This window comes from Orbicella franksi, chromosome 10 (assembly GCF_964199315.1).
Source record: "Orbicella franksi chromosome 10, jaOrbFran1.1, whole genome shotgun sequence".
In the NCBI taxonomy this organism is placed as follows: domain Eukaryota; kingdom Metazoa; phylum Cnidaria; class Anthozoa; order Scleractinia; family Merulinidae; genus Orbicella; species Orbicella franksi.
Window position 1 is genome coordinate 23,739,960 of NC_138154.1, and position 15,019 is coordinate 23,754,978.

Genomic DNA, 15,019 nt, shown 5'->3' on the forward strand with positions numbered 1-15,019 from the left:
TATGTTGGGGTGCCTAGAGTTAATGTAGTCAAAAAATATAACAGCATCGTGCTCCGAGTGAAATAAACAAAAAGTGTCGTCAACATACCTACGATAAAATAAAATTTTAGAGCATTGAAAATTTTCCAACCATAGTTTTTTTGACTACATTAACTCTAGGCACCCCAACATAAGGTTTACTATGGAAAAAGAACTTAATCGCAAATTACCCTTTCTAGATGTTCTTATTGATAATAGTGACACTAATTCCTTCCTAACTAGGGTTTACCGTAAGAAAACCTTTACTGGGTTATTAACTAATTATTTTAGCTTCACCTCGTACTCATACAAAGTAGGTCTCATTAGGACTCTTGTTGACAGGGCCTACAAGATCAACAACACTTGGTTGGGGTTACACGAGGATATAACCAAGCTTACTGAAATTCTCAAAAAGAACCTTTTCCCTGCCCATTTAATTGAAAAAGTGGTTAACCGTTACATCACTGGGACCCATAGCAATCATTGTCCCCGGGGCTACCCCCTTACCACCTCGCCCACGTTTTACTTTAAGCTGCCATACATAGGCCATTTTTCTGTCATCACTCAGAAGAAGATTCGACACTTAGTCAAGCGCTATTGCAATGATTTAGACATCAAATTAGTTTTTTCTTCCTTCAAGATAGGTAACCTTTTTGGTGTGAAAGACCCTATCCCCGGCGGGCTTCGTTCACGTGTGGTTTATAAGTTTACATGTGCGGGCTGTAATGCCTGTTATGTCGGCGAAACCTCCCGACATTTTTCCACACGCGTACGTGAGCACTTAGCCATTGATAGGGCCTCTCACATCTTCAAACATCTTCAGAATTCTGAACGTTGTCGCTCATTGTGTTCAATAGACTGCTTTCATATTTTAGATCACGCCACTACCAGCTTTCAACTCAAGATAAAGGAGGCTATTCATATTCAAAAAGAACTACCTTCCCTCAATCAGCAATTACACCATGTAAATCTAAAATTATCCTTTTAACTTACACCTTTTCACGTTCTTGTTGTTACTATTTGTCTTAATTAGCATTTTTGCCTACTTATTATTCAACTTGCTTTGTAATCATTCATTCAACTGAAGATGACAGAAGCTCTGTCGAAACATGTCTTGCAAACTTAAAAAATTGGTCGTTTTCCTTAAAATATTTATATTGATGTGCAGGGACACATCAATAAGGATACTTTTCATACCTTACTGTGTTAGAGGGGGTACAACAAATTCAGAGTTCCTTAGATTGTACTGATTGCTTTATCGATAAACAAAAAATTAAGCAATTGGCAGGCTTTACCCTGAACACGAAAATAGCTATGTCTTGAGGTCCAGGATTATATAGTGTTAATAACTTATTTCCTTTTGTTAACGTTCCTCGCTGAGGTTAAAATCTCACATCTGTCTCCGCTTTCATCTTGTTGAACTAATATGATACACAAAAAAGCAAAACGTGGCTTCCAAGGCTTACAGGCCGAACGCCAATGATGTCAGTACAAGAAATCCAATCAGCTGCCATATTACTGGATGGTGATCTGTCATGTCAACAAAAACAATATAAATGTGAGTTAATGCAGGGCCTGCAACCTCGGAATTTATTAAAAATACTTTGAGTTTGCTGTAAGTTAATTCTTTTGTGGCCAGGTTTTCTCTCCACCATTACTTCCCTCCTCGTGTGTTTATATGATAACGCTTGTTGACAAATGTTGAATTCATTTCTTCTGTCATGATGGGGTGGGATTTAAAGATTTAAAAGATCAAACTCAGAACACGAGTCAGTTGCGTTAGACCCGAAGGAAGAAGATCCGGGAGTTCTTTAATTATTACTTATGTACTACATGTATTAGGTCACATTCTGTTACAACAAGTACCTTTACTTTTCGCCTTTTTCCAATAACAAAATTGAACTCTACGTTCAGTGATTTCATCAGTTTTTTAGAAAAAGAAGAAACAACTTCATAAGTCTTTTTTTTCAAAACTATTCTAATGAAGGGTAGCGCTCTTGGTGTCAGGAGTTAAACTCGATCCCCTCCAACTCTTTACCTTGTTTGATTCCAGTTTTTGACCTTTTCAGCTTAGCTTTAGCCACGAAATCAGTTACATCACAATTTTTCACAAAGCAACAAGCTTACCATGTGCAGCACTCTTGATGGTAGGTGGTCCTTGTGTAGGTCCTGGTGACGTCTTTGTGCCACTATAAGTTGGACTCCTCTCTGCTTTGATGGTAGGCAGTTTGGTTGACCTCTTGGTGCCATTATAAGTTAGACTCCACTCTGCTTTAATGGTGGGTAGTTCGGTTGACCTCTTGGTGCCATTATAAGTTGGACTCCACTCTGCTTTGATGGTAGGTGGTCCTGTTGACCTCTTGGTGCCATTATAAGTTGGACTCCACTCTGCTTTGATGGTAGGTGGTCCTGTTGACCTCTCGGTGCCATTATAAGTTGGACTCCACTCTGCTTTGATGGTAGGTGGTCCTGATGACCTCTTGGTGCCATTATAAGTTGGACTCCACTCTGCTTTAATGGTAGGTGGTCCTGTTGACCTCTTGGTACCATTATAAGTTGGACTCCACTCTGCTTTGATGGTAGGTGGTCCTGTTGACCTCTTGGTACCATTATAAGTTGAACTCCACTCTGCTTTGAAACCTTTGAAGGCGTCCAGCTCGTCCGTGTGAAACATGATATACAGGGACTGGGCTGAGGCATTTACGGGCACTGGTAAAGTCTTCCCACAATACTTTCCTGATAAACAATCATAGTGGAACATTGAAAATCTTCAAACTAAGAAATTCAAAATTAAACTTGAAAACTTTTGTTTGTTTGTTTGTTTGTTTGTTTTAATCCCTTCTTACCAATCAACGGCGCTGATTTGTCTTTCCCATCCCGTATAACAACATAGTCTGCAGTACAGTCAACACTCTCTTCCAATTCAAACGCCATGAACTTGAGCCTGAGATCTTTCTGTTCTGCGTTTACTGAAATAATCCACTCGCAAACCAGTTTGTTACGGTACTCTGTGTTGTAGTGCGGTGTCGTAATTTCTCCTTCTGCAGTTGTTAGCTGCTGAATTCCGCAATCTGCTTAATTCAAACAATATGAAAAAAGATATTAATTATTATTAACTAACGCCGTTGATCTCAGCTTGCCTTCAGCTGATCACTTACAGTGGCTCGATGCTGATTCTTGGAGAACTTTGCCAATTGAAGGTCTCAATGGGATTAACCGTTAGCCGTAAAACAGACCACAAATTGAGCAGTTAGGAGTAAAAACTGGAAATTTTAACTGTTAGCCGTAACAAATGTTAATCGTAAAAAACATATGGCCAAGGAAGTGAAATTCTCCAGATCTCTTGTCAAGACCCCTTCGCACCTTGTCTTGTAACTTGGTGGTACCAGAAGAGCCGGCAGACTTAGTAGTAATTAACAATTATTCGCCGACGGCGAAGTGAATATCGGTGAATATTCCCCGAGACGAAGTCGAGGGGACTATACACATCATATTAGATGTTTTGGTGTGTAGTATCGCTGTTTATTATCCAACTGCAGTGAATACCGTCCAAATAACAGTACAAATATATAGCGATATTGTACAGTTATTTGTGCAGTAGAAAACCTGTTTGCCCTACAGGTCGGCGTGCGTACGCAAAACTGTCACACTCTCCCTCTTTTCATTGATGAAACAAAAAAATGGCACCAAAACAGTCTAAACAATCACGCGAACGTTTACAAGTTGAATGGCTTTTATTTTCTCCCAATGAAAATATACAATAAATCAAACGAAGCTGGCTAGAAATTACAAAATCTTGCCATTTGAGTTTCAAAATTTGTAAAAGACATGAAAGGAAAGTTCGATAAGCTTCTTTGTAAGCGTTGAAATGAATTGTACAATTGCTAGATTGACAGTTTGGCATAAGCTTAATTGGTTGAACTGAGTGCGTTTGGCTTGAAGCCGCAAAACTTAAATGCACTTCGCCACCGGCCATGTAGCTACTACAGGTGGTATTAGAGACTTAAAGCAACTCACGACGACGGCGCAGTGGACGCTTGCTGCGTGCGCTGGAGACTGGGTCGAGGTCGACGTCTTTTGGCGGGAAAAACAACGCTAAGCAAACTTGAAGACGACACTATTTATTCCACTGTGGTCTTAGCTTCTCCTTTTAAGTATGGCGTCTCTTAGGGCTACCCGAGAAACTTTACTGTTCGGGTACTGTGAAGAATGGTTGGATGACATGGAATTTGTGGTCTTAAATGAGCTTAACACTTCAGAAAATCTTGACTTTCCCTATGATGCATACGACCGGTTCAACCTCGACGATATGGACGAAGCCGAGTGTATTGCCGAACTTCGTTTCGAGAAGCGACACATTCTGCGATTAGAAGAGGTGTTAGAGATCCCTCCTCTAATAAAGTGCAATCAGAGATCGGTTTTCACTGGAACGGAAGGACTTTGCATACTTCTTAAAAGGCTTGCTTACCCTTGTAGATACTCAGATCTTATTCATCGTTTCGGCAGACCAGTTCCTGTCCTGGGCATGATTACCAACGAGGTTATAGGCTACATATACAATACTCACCATCACAAGATAACTATCTGGAATAACGATATTCTGAACCCCGCTACGCTGCAGATGTACACAGGTGCAGTTTCGGCAAAAGGAGCAGCCTTAGACAACTGCTTCGGATTCACAGACGGCACTGTAAGACCGATTTCTAAACCGACCCCCAGAACCCCACGGATAAATATTGTTTTCTGACTACTTCCCCAGTACTTGAATGTCAATGATCTATGGGTCTATCAACACACTCAGTGCTCCTTCTCTCCCATTGAGGAAAAGTGTTAATCTGTTAAATAAAAACATTTGGTCGTCCATGTTGATCACCATGGTGAAGAAGCAAAAAAAACATGATGCAAGTACGTTGACAGAGTCTGGTCTCTTGAGGGAACTGCAACAGAATGCAATCTCGCCAGCTGGGCAGCCTCTGTGCATCTATGGGGACCCTGCATTCCCACTAAGGGGGCTTTCGCAGGGTCCATTCAGGAATGCCCACTTAACTCCTCAAACGCAGCAGTTTAACAAGTGTATGAGTGAAGTTAGAACATCTGTTGAATGGCTATTTAATGACATAATTACTTTAAGCTTCTTGATTTAAAAAAAAACCTTAAGGTCGGCTTAAGTAGTGTAGGGAAAATGTACATTGTATCAGCTCTCCTTGCATAAAAGCTGTTAACTTGTCTTGAATCTGCTGACGTCGCATCTGCTCTTGCAGTTGCATCTGTTCTGTAATTTTCTGCTGCTCAGATCGCCTTTCTGCCCTCTCTTCTTTCTTCATCTTCATGTCTTTTTCCAGTTTTTCTCTCATGAACTCAAGTGTCTCTGATCCACTACGTCTTGCTTTCTTTTGTTTCTGACCAGTAGCTGTCAGCCCAGAAGCTTCCCTGCACTTCTTACTCTCTCCAAGTTTTTCCATAACTTGAAGGCGCATTTCTTCAGCATTTGCCTTGTCTTGTAATTCACTCTTTTTAGCTGATTCCTCAAGATCTAACTCTACTTGTGCTGCTTGTTCTTTCTCGGCTATTTTCTCTACAGCAACATCAAGTTCTGAAAGTTCTGGAACTTCAACTCCAGACGCCTTTTCCTTTTCTCTTATTTTTAATATATAGTTTTTCAGCAAAATCCTTGTTCGCTCTCTAACACACTTCTGTGATACTCGGAAACGTGGTGCATGAACAGCATTCAGGTTTGATGCAATAAGTTCCCACGCCTGCCCACTCTCGCGGCTCCTGCTCTTAAATTTGTAGGGTTCAACTGTCAACATCTCTCTGGCTAGGAGTATATCATGTTCTTTTGACCATTTAAAATTTCTGGAATAACAAAGTGAGGAAAAGTATTTACACCCACAGGCGACCCAAGCTCTCAACACGAGGAGTTATCTTTTTTTTTTTCTTTTTTTTTTTTTACTTTTATGCGAACGTTCAGCGTAACGTGACATATGGCATATACTATTACATAACAACCGAATTTGATTACGCGAAACGTGGTATGCCATATGCCACGTTAAAAACATGGACCAGTTAGAAAAATCGGAAACAACGGAGAATAAAGGAAAATACATCAATGAGTGAAGAAGCGAGAATTCGCCACGTGGATGAAGCGCTATCGTATATTAAAAGCGGGCAAAAAGTTCGACGCAAGAGAAAAGAAAGGTTCTGTAAAAATATGGGAACTTGACAGCAATAACAGGGATATTGACAGAGACTCCGATGAATCCGATATCGACGAATCGCTGCGCTTTCTTTTGTTTATTTTCTTCGCCCAGCCGCTTTAGTTTGTTTCCTGGCGTCCGTATCCTTTTTCGTCTTCCACATTTTGCCAGACCAGCTTCAAGAAAAACCGAGCCACAGGAAAATCATCTCTCCGCGTTCGGCACCTTGAGTGCATTTCGAAACACAAGGGTTTTTTGTAGATTCACGCGTTAAGTTCAGCAAGAGGTTAACGGTAGTAAACTTTCCCAACACTGATTGGCTCAGTTATCTGAGAACCCAGTTGAAAGCGTTTGTGGGCGGAGTTTGTTTGCGAAGCAGAAGATTTTTCTTAGCGCTGTTTTCTCGAATAAATTTTTTCTCTTGAAGCAGACACATTGAAGAGTTATAACTCAGAGGGAATTTGTTCAATTGCCCTCAAATTTGGAAATTAGCTAGTTTAACATACAAACTACAACAAAGTGTCTGCGAATTGTTAATTTCGAAATATTTTTTCTTCGAGAGCGATTTTTGTATGATCGCTCCACATTTTTTTAATCCTATTTCGAAACTTTTCCGTAACTTCTTACTGCAATGGAATATGGCAAAACGCAGACACGCTTTTTTAGCGCTTTGGGCCCTGAAACCGAGGAAAAAATTAAATTGGCGAAAAACAAAATTCGCTTTGACTTGTAGCTTTCAAAAAGTGATTCGGGCGCTCGCATTTACTGGTCGTTAAAATTTCGACAATTTATTTTATTTCAAAATTCTTGGTATAGTTTGATAGCCAGCTCTATAAGCTTTGATTTGATTAAGGGTCTAGGTATCTACCGTTTGAACTGCACGCACTACATCGCTTGCACGCGAGACACCCCTAAAGGTATACGGTAACCTTAAACCATGCCTTGCGTGATGCCCAGAACGTATGCACACTAACAAAAGTATGCATCGTTCTTAGAGTCTCTATTGACATCAGAAGCGTCTCTTGAAAGAAACGGACGACTAAGAATGTCCGAACAAGCACGTTTCTGTGAGGCTGAGCTATCCCTTATGTAGGATTTCGGTCAATCGATCTGACCTGCTGGTGATCGACGCAACCACTGCGTTTACGAGTTCTTTATGAGTTCTTTACGAGTTCTTTACGAGTTCCTGGAATGCGAGTTCTTGGTCCAAGGGAAACAGCAGTCATTCTGAAAATCCTCCATCCTTTCAAATGTCCTGGACTTGGAGTAATGTATTTCGAATAAATGAAAACTTCGTTTAGCAACTGTCCGTCATGTTTACTTATCGAGATGGCAAAGGTGGTGAGCTTAGTAACCAAGCTCTAGCAGGGTGAATATAGCATCATATGATGAGCTTTTCGACCAATCAGAATTTCCAATTCCTATATTCACCTCTGGAAATTACACTAAACAGCGATATTGTACAGTTATTGTACAGTAGAAAACCTGTTTGCCGGACAGGTCGACGCGCGCACGCAAAACTGTGACACTCCCCCTCTTTCACTAATAAATTTATTGACTACAGCAGTTGGTTAATAAATCCCTCATGTAGTATCGCTTTATATTTTTACTCGTTGTCAAAATACGACACAACTCGTAAAAATATACAGCGGTGCAATACACCAAAACATTTAATAAGATATATTTATTACATGGCTGTGTCTCACAAGGAACTACCGAATTCATGAATTCGATTGGCTGAAATCGATATTGACCGCGGTCTAGATTTTCCCATCTAGACCGGCATTTAGACCGATTTCATTTTGCGTTGAAATTGTAGCAAACTAAAATACAAAAATGTTCACTGTTTTCTTTTATTTTCTTCTCAATCATTTATGGAAGTGCCAAAAAGCCCGATGACAAAAAAAGAAGTGAAGAGGACGAGCAAATTTCCTCAGGTTTAAGTTAAGCTCGTCTCCGTTTGTAAGCAAACCAGTTACATTAAACGAATTAAAGTTGTCTTCTTTGCAATACAAAAAACATCTTATTAACCGAGCTAAGTCGTTCTGTATGGCAGAATCTTGACCTCGGTCGTGTGTACAGACCACATTGCGTTCGGTCTGTACTCACGACTTCGGTCAAGATTCTCCCATACAGACCTCCTGCTCGGTTAATAAGAGCTAATTATTTGTCATTGTCAAGCGTCAATGACCAACTACGCGCACAAATCACATAGTTTAATACATCACATGGGCAAAACAACAAGTGTTTTTCGCACATTTTAAAACGTTCTGCCTCTAAGAAAAAGCCAAAAAGGAGGCTAAAATTGTCTCAAAGTCAGTGGTAAATTCGGTTTGTTGATGAAACCATTCTGTTAGATAAATAAAGTAAAGAAATAAAGTGCTGCGAAAATTTAATAGTTGTTTTGATTTGCTCGTGCATATCGACATAAGCGACATTTTCAAGTGAATTTAAAAGGTTTCTTTGTCATATTTAGCGCAATTTTCACATCATATACAGGCAAAAACTAACGATAGATAAATCCGACGTTTCGGCGACATCTTGGCGCCATTGTCAAGGGAAACTAATTAAATATGCGATTTCAAGAGTAACTAAGAGTTCAGAGTTTCTAATTTGCATAAGTTAGACAAAGACTTTAGCGCGAACTGAGTCTGATTGTACATTTAAACACGGTCGTAATTGTTTAATGAGTAACATCTCATTAATGAGACAATCAAACTTGTTGTGGCATTTTTTCAACACGCTAAAACAATTGTGAAGGTCATCCGGAATCCTGCCTGCGTGTCTATTATCATAGTGATTGCGTACTGACGAGTCTTGCTTCTATGTCCATCAACGCGTACGAACAGATGGCCACGGGTGTAACCGACATAACCAGCATCGCACTGGTCACACTTGAAGTTATACACAACGCACTGTTGATCAATGAGCTGAGGCTTAGGTTCGCTTGTCGGGAACTCCTGGGCAATCTTGCGGCTCGTAAACACCGGTTGAACACTGGTCTGCAGCTTCACACTGAGATCTTTCAACTGTGTCTTCACGATATTAGCAGACCCGAGTAGTGTTTTCTGTCGTAGATCTGGATTCCGGATGACCTTCACAATTGTTTTAGCGTGTTGAAAAAATGCCACAACAAGTTTGATTGTCTCATTAATGAGATGTTACTCATTAAACAATTACGACCGTGTTTAAATGTACAATCAGACTCAGTTCGCGCTAAAGTCTTTGTCTAACTTGTGCAAATTAGAAACTCTGAACTCTTAGTTACTCTTGAAATCGCATATTTAATTAGTTTCCCTTGACAATGGCGCCAAGATGTCGCCGAAACGTCGGATTTATCTATCGTTAGTTTTTGCCTGTATATGTTTATCTAAATCATTGTTCATTAATTTTCACATCTTACCTTTAAAAAGTGTCACGCCGGCCGAACTTTGTTGCATATTTGATGTTTCTTTCATTACATTTATTTCTTCTTGAGAGACATCGACAAAGCCCGTGGCGGCCATTTTGAAAATTAGTCGGAGGTGATTATAGCGGAATATGACGCCACTCTCGACCAGTTAGAGCGCGAGAATTTCTAGAATCACTTGAGTAATTATATTAAGCTATATTAGTCTACAATTCTCCTAATAATACCTTTTTCCATCCCAGTATTGACCTAGGACACTAAATATGTTTTAAAGTTATCGAAATAATTTTTTGACTTTCTTTAATAATGAAATTTAAATTTTAACTCTTTAAAACAATGGTGATTAATTTCTCGCGTTCTTTTGTCGCGACACCCTATTATTATTATATGGTAAGTCAACAGATATTTTGCAAATCTCGACCTATATTGTTATTAACATGTTTTTACGGAACGTCTTAATATACCAGAATATCTTAACTATGGCTTCCGGCTTGAAGAAAAAGGTCATATAACTTTACCGGTTTTCTTCATGTCACATTTCTCATTTGTCATGTCTGTGGCCACTTCCACCAAGCTGTCAGCTGTTTGCCTCAAAAATGTCATCATCGCTGAGGTCACACGACTGATGTCGTCACAATCCATATGGTGACACTGTTGCATATATCCCCGGAAATCCGCAGTATCGGTAAGAACGACAGCTGGTAACGAGGGCTCGGCATTCCAGAAACGATAATGGTCTGCGCGAAAGAAATAGTAAACAGCTTTCTTGTCGCGTTGGTTCCAGGCATTTGGTCTGCCTCCATATTTTAGCGTAAAAGTGAGCGATTTGAAGGTTTCTGTTAAGAACAAGCCATAAGAATTTGAAATTCAATCCACACCGCAGTATAATCTTTAGATAAAGTTAGTCAGAAGTAACAATATGTAAGTTTAGTGGGGCTTCGGGGGAAAGCTCTATAGACCGGACCACACGCCTTAAGGCCTAGAATACATGAGCCAGGATGGTAAAATAAAAATCCGCCCATCCCCCCATTCTCATTGAGCAAGAATACAGGAAACAATTTCACTTCCCCGCCGCAACCACCCCCACCTCACACCCCTTCCCTTTCTCATCCCGTCTTGAGAAGCTCTGGATCCACTACAGAAGAGTAAAGACGGAACAAAATTCCAAGAAGGCCCGAAACAAACTTATCAGTGCAGGATCTTCATCCCCTCTCCCCGTGCCCCTTTTCAGTCCTGTCCGGTCACAAACGTGAACTAACCGTTCTTTTTGACAGCATTGGTAATCCCGCTGACGAGCTGTGCATCATCCTGTGCTCGACCAATCACAGCTAAGAAGTCTCCTCTGAATTGATTTTGTGACAGTTGTTGGTGCTGTTTTGGAAACCCGACGTTGAAAGCCGCGGGGAGCCCTTGAGAATTGGGAGTGTTGTCATAATTGAGCACCGTTTCTAAAATGAAAGCTCCTTGGAAACCTGCGCCAGTGCTGCTGAGAATCTCAGTCAAGTTTTGGACAAAATAACCACTGCCACATAATGCACCTGAGCACGAGCAGTTCCCAGAGCATCTAGGCTGGGTCTCTTGCAAGTCAAAGGCCACAAACAGGAGAGTATGGTCACGTGAACAGGTTTGTTTGTCTGAAAAGCAAAATGATAAGTTTATTTAGAATTAGTTGTTCCGTTTTATCTTTCGGCTTAGCTATTGTAGGCTTTGACCAAGTTTAGCATACGCTATTGTGGACTCCCTCTTTTGAACAAGACATGGCTATTCTGGGTGCTTTAATTAACATAGTTTTGAAGGCTGACGACTTTAAGGATCCAGGGATAAATACTTGCTTTATCAAATCTAGTGAGAGCTAAAAAGTTAATATCGGAATAGAGTAACACTATTACACTTTTTTTTTTTTTCTTTTTTTTTTTTTTTTGCACCACATATGGTAATGGTAGTTAGTACAAATACTACAGAGATCCTTACAGTTATACTACTTTCCTTCACAAATGTTCCATAGATTTTATTATGTAATCGCTTTTCCCAAGTATTCTGATGTAATCGTAGAGCGCGCATGCGCAGTTTGTTTAGTGAGCACGAGGTTTTTCTTGTCTTGGATGACAGCATGGATTCAGTGCCTAATGTGAGAACCGCAGTTAAACTATACAACCAGTTGTCAGAGCTCTGGGGCTCTGGTGGCATGTATGCCAGGAAGTGGTTGTCAAATGAACCGGAAGTATTGCGGAACATTCCATCTTCAGATTGTGCCACCGAAGTTGATCTTGATCGTGGCGAACTGCTTCCAGTCAAAACCCTGGGAGTTCTTTGGTGCCCCGTGGAAGATGTGTTTAATTTTAAGTCAACCGGCGTGCTGAGGAACGTGACCAAACGAAACGAAACTTCTTAAAGACGATAGCAACATTGTTTGACCCTCTTGGCCTCTTAACGCCGTACACCATCCGAGCTAAGGTCCTGCTTCAAGAAATTTGGGCAAGTGGTGTGGACTGGGATCAGCTAGTCGGTGAAAACCTGTCAAAGAAGGCCACACAATAGTTCGATGAACTGTCAGCACTGTCGAGCCTTAAAGTTCCGCGAAGTTTGAAAAGTCCCACTACTGCTGAGGAGATGATCATGCACACTTTTGTGGACTCATCCCAAGAAGCATATGGTGCAGCCTGTTACGTTAGACACATTTACAAGGATGGAACTGTAACTTGCTGCCTTGTGGCATCAAAATCACGTGTTCCACCACTCCAAGCCCTTACCATACCGCGATTAGAACTCATGGCCGCTGTTGCAGGACGTGCAATCCGGGCGAACACGAAGGCTTGGCTGCTAAGCCTTTAGTGTGTTTCTTTTGAGGTGGATCGACCTGAACGGGGTCTGAATGGGGGGATTAGAGTAAAAAATTGTGGATGTGATTTCTTAGGGCGAAGAGGCAGCAGGCTTAAATAGATTGAGCTCGCAAAAGTAGCATAACATGCTGCTAGCAGTGGTCGTATATTTCTAAAATTATGCTAATGATTGTGCTAGTTTTTGTAAATTATTCTCAGTTTAGCAAAAAATGCAGAAATTATACTTTTACCTTTTACTTTAAATTTGGTAAGAACACTTCAATAACTAGGCAACATACAAGAAAATGGAAAACACATTTACCCTATTTACAACTAGAAAATTATTAGTGCATAATTCATTATAAATTCCCCGTCTATCACTGTCTTGCAAATGATTTGCAGTGAGAGATGAATGTGGAAAGCAAAACCACTGAAACCGCGTAACTGTCAGACAAAAAAAGTGATTTTCTTACTTAAATTTGCCTGCAACACTGATCTCGGACCACAACAATTGGTTGCATGATCAATAAATGACAATTATGTGCTACAAAACTGGCCAAAAGTGCAAATTATGCTAGCACTGCTTTTTTCGGAAAATTGATGAAAAGTATGTTCGTGTTGACGAATTATGCCAAAAATTATGGTAGCCTAATCTATCAAAGTCTAAGAGGCAGTGTTGGATTCTTCTGCTAGCAATGAACCTAGAGTATGTAACACTTGTTGAAAATACAGAAAGCTAAGGCATGTACCGATTCAATTTTGCCCGCGCAATGCAATATTACACTGCTTGATGGCTATTGTCATATATTCCGCAATTTTCAAAACTGCGCGTGTTGCGAAAAATATTCGAAGGATAATAAATACAATAGCCTCCATTTGACTTTGAAAATATGCTGGGATATTTGTCCTTGGACATTATCTGTTCCTCGAAGCTCACTGTTTTTCTCGAGCTACGCTCTCGGAAAACTGTTCTCTTCTCAGAACAGATAATGTCCAAGGACAAATATCCGAGCATATTTTCGCGCCAAAAATGGAGGCTATTGTTTATTTAAGCGATAGACCACTCTATCTGTCGGTTTACTGGCGCAATAAACCACGCGGGATGTTGGGAGAACAAGAGAAAAGCTTGTTAATCACGAGCCGTTAGGCGAGTGATTTACAAGCTTTTCGAGTGTTCTCCCAACATTCCAAGTGGTTTATTACGCCGGTGAACCCCCATAGAAAGAGTGGTCTATCACTTTTATGGAATAACTATGGAAAAAGTCTGTCAATAAGAGGAACATTTAGTGTACTTTCGCGATCAAGTTGTGTATTCTCATCAAATTCATGAGATGACGCGACAAACTAATCACAGCGACTGAAAGAATGAAAGCACAAACTCCGCGCCGGACATGTAATCCGCAGAGCAAAGCGACGAAAACATTTCACGCTAAGAAAGTTTTAAGAAAGGAAAGGAAAAGGTTATCGGTGAAAGGCAAAAGGTATATTAATTGACTCAAAATTATTTCGACGGGGAAATGCAGGGATTCGTAGGTGGAATCGGTCATCACGAAAGTAAAAAGCTGTACGAAAAGTGTGCAAGCAGTACAAACTTCGTGTGCTTGACGAAGTGATTCAAAGCGGTGTTTAACGATAACTTGCCAAAGTTTTGCGAATGGAATAAAGGTTAGTTACAGCAACGCTGCTTCCGAAATTTAATCAGAATTTATTTACGTATGCTGAACGCTATGAAGTCCGTGTTTCTCTGTACTTTGCTAAATGAAAACTATTACTTTAAAGCTTAGCTTATGGAAACCAAATTTATTTATCGTGTTATGCATCAGCCATGTATGCATTGAGTTTAAACTCAAATTTTCTGATAGAAAGAAATCTTTTCCCTTCTTTTTCGACAACTCAAGTTGATCAGTCAAGCCCAGCTGACTTCGTCCTCCACAGACCGTGGAAAGGACCAAAAAAGGGGTTTAAAACTTCCTTAATTTCAATCTCAAGCGTAACTGGAGTCGGCGTAACATTTTGCCGTGAAAAAAAAAAGATAAAGCTTTATATGACGACCAACTTCTGGTCCTGTTTTTCTTTGCAAATTTCCATGTATGTGTCGAATGAAAAGATATTCGCATTATTGATATCTGTGGCAGTGAAAGCCAAAACTGTTTATTACACTGATTTGTTATCGCGAGAGTTCCGAGTTCTCTAGTTCCCATGTAGAGCTGCCATAGATCGGGAACCGTGGTTTACCGGTACAATAGAACATAGGTTTAACAACTCTATTGACCAAGCAGCTGCAGAGCGTGCGTATATCATATCTCAGTTATTTTATAAATAACAGTAAAAGGTCGTAAAATAGTTCACCACCATTTATAGTGGCAAAAAAACTTTCTCTCACGGTGCCCCTTTCCACCCACATGTATAAGATGAATACTGGGGAATTTAATGCCGGGGGGATCAACCCTGTGATAGACCAGCATCCCATCCAGGGGGAGTACAAATACTTTCTACGGAAACCGAGATAAGTTCCTGGAGTATGGACCACTCGTCTCGACGCAGACTACTTTATATGTCCGCAATCTTGGAAAGAC

General features: G+C 40.4%; 2 protein-coding genes across 3 annotated transcripts in view; both read right to left on the minus strand.

The window, feature by feature from the left end:
* LOC145499581 (uncharacterized) overlaps positions 1–15,019 on the minus strand; it is a 32,862-nt gene that overhangs the window by 10,711 nt on the left and 7,132 nt on the right. The window lies entirely within an intron of this gene.
* Positions 1,177–15,019, minus strand: part of LOC145499578 (uncharacterized) — a 22,259-nt gene continuing 8,416 nt past the window's right edge. Inside the window, exons 4-8 of one of the 2 annotated variants that reach the window (XM_081479108.1) lie at positions 10,884–11,258; positions 10,143–10,460; positions 2,865–3,089; positions 2,146–2,754; positions 1,177–1,548 (exon numbers count right to left, since the gene is read on the minus strand). In XM_081479108.1, coding sequence (XP_081335234.1) covers positions 1,481–1,548; positions 2,146–2,754; positions 2,865–3,089; positions 10,143–10,460; positions 10,884–11,258 — 1,595 coding nt within the window. In that variant the 3' untranslated portion in view covers positions 1,177–1,480. Of the gene's footprint in view, positions 1,549–2,145; positions 2,755–2,864; positions 3,093–10,142; positions 10,461–10,883; positions 11,259–15,019 lie in introns of both variants that reach the window. The other variant, XM_081479107.1, reaches the window with a different exon arrangement.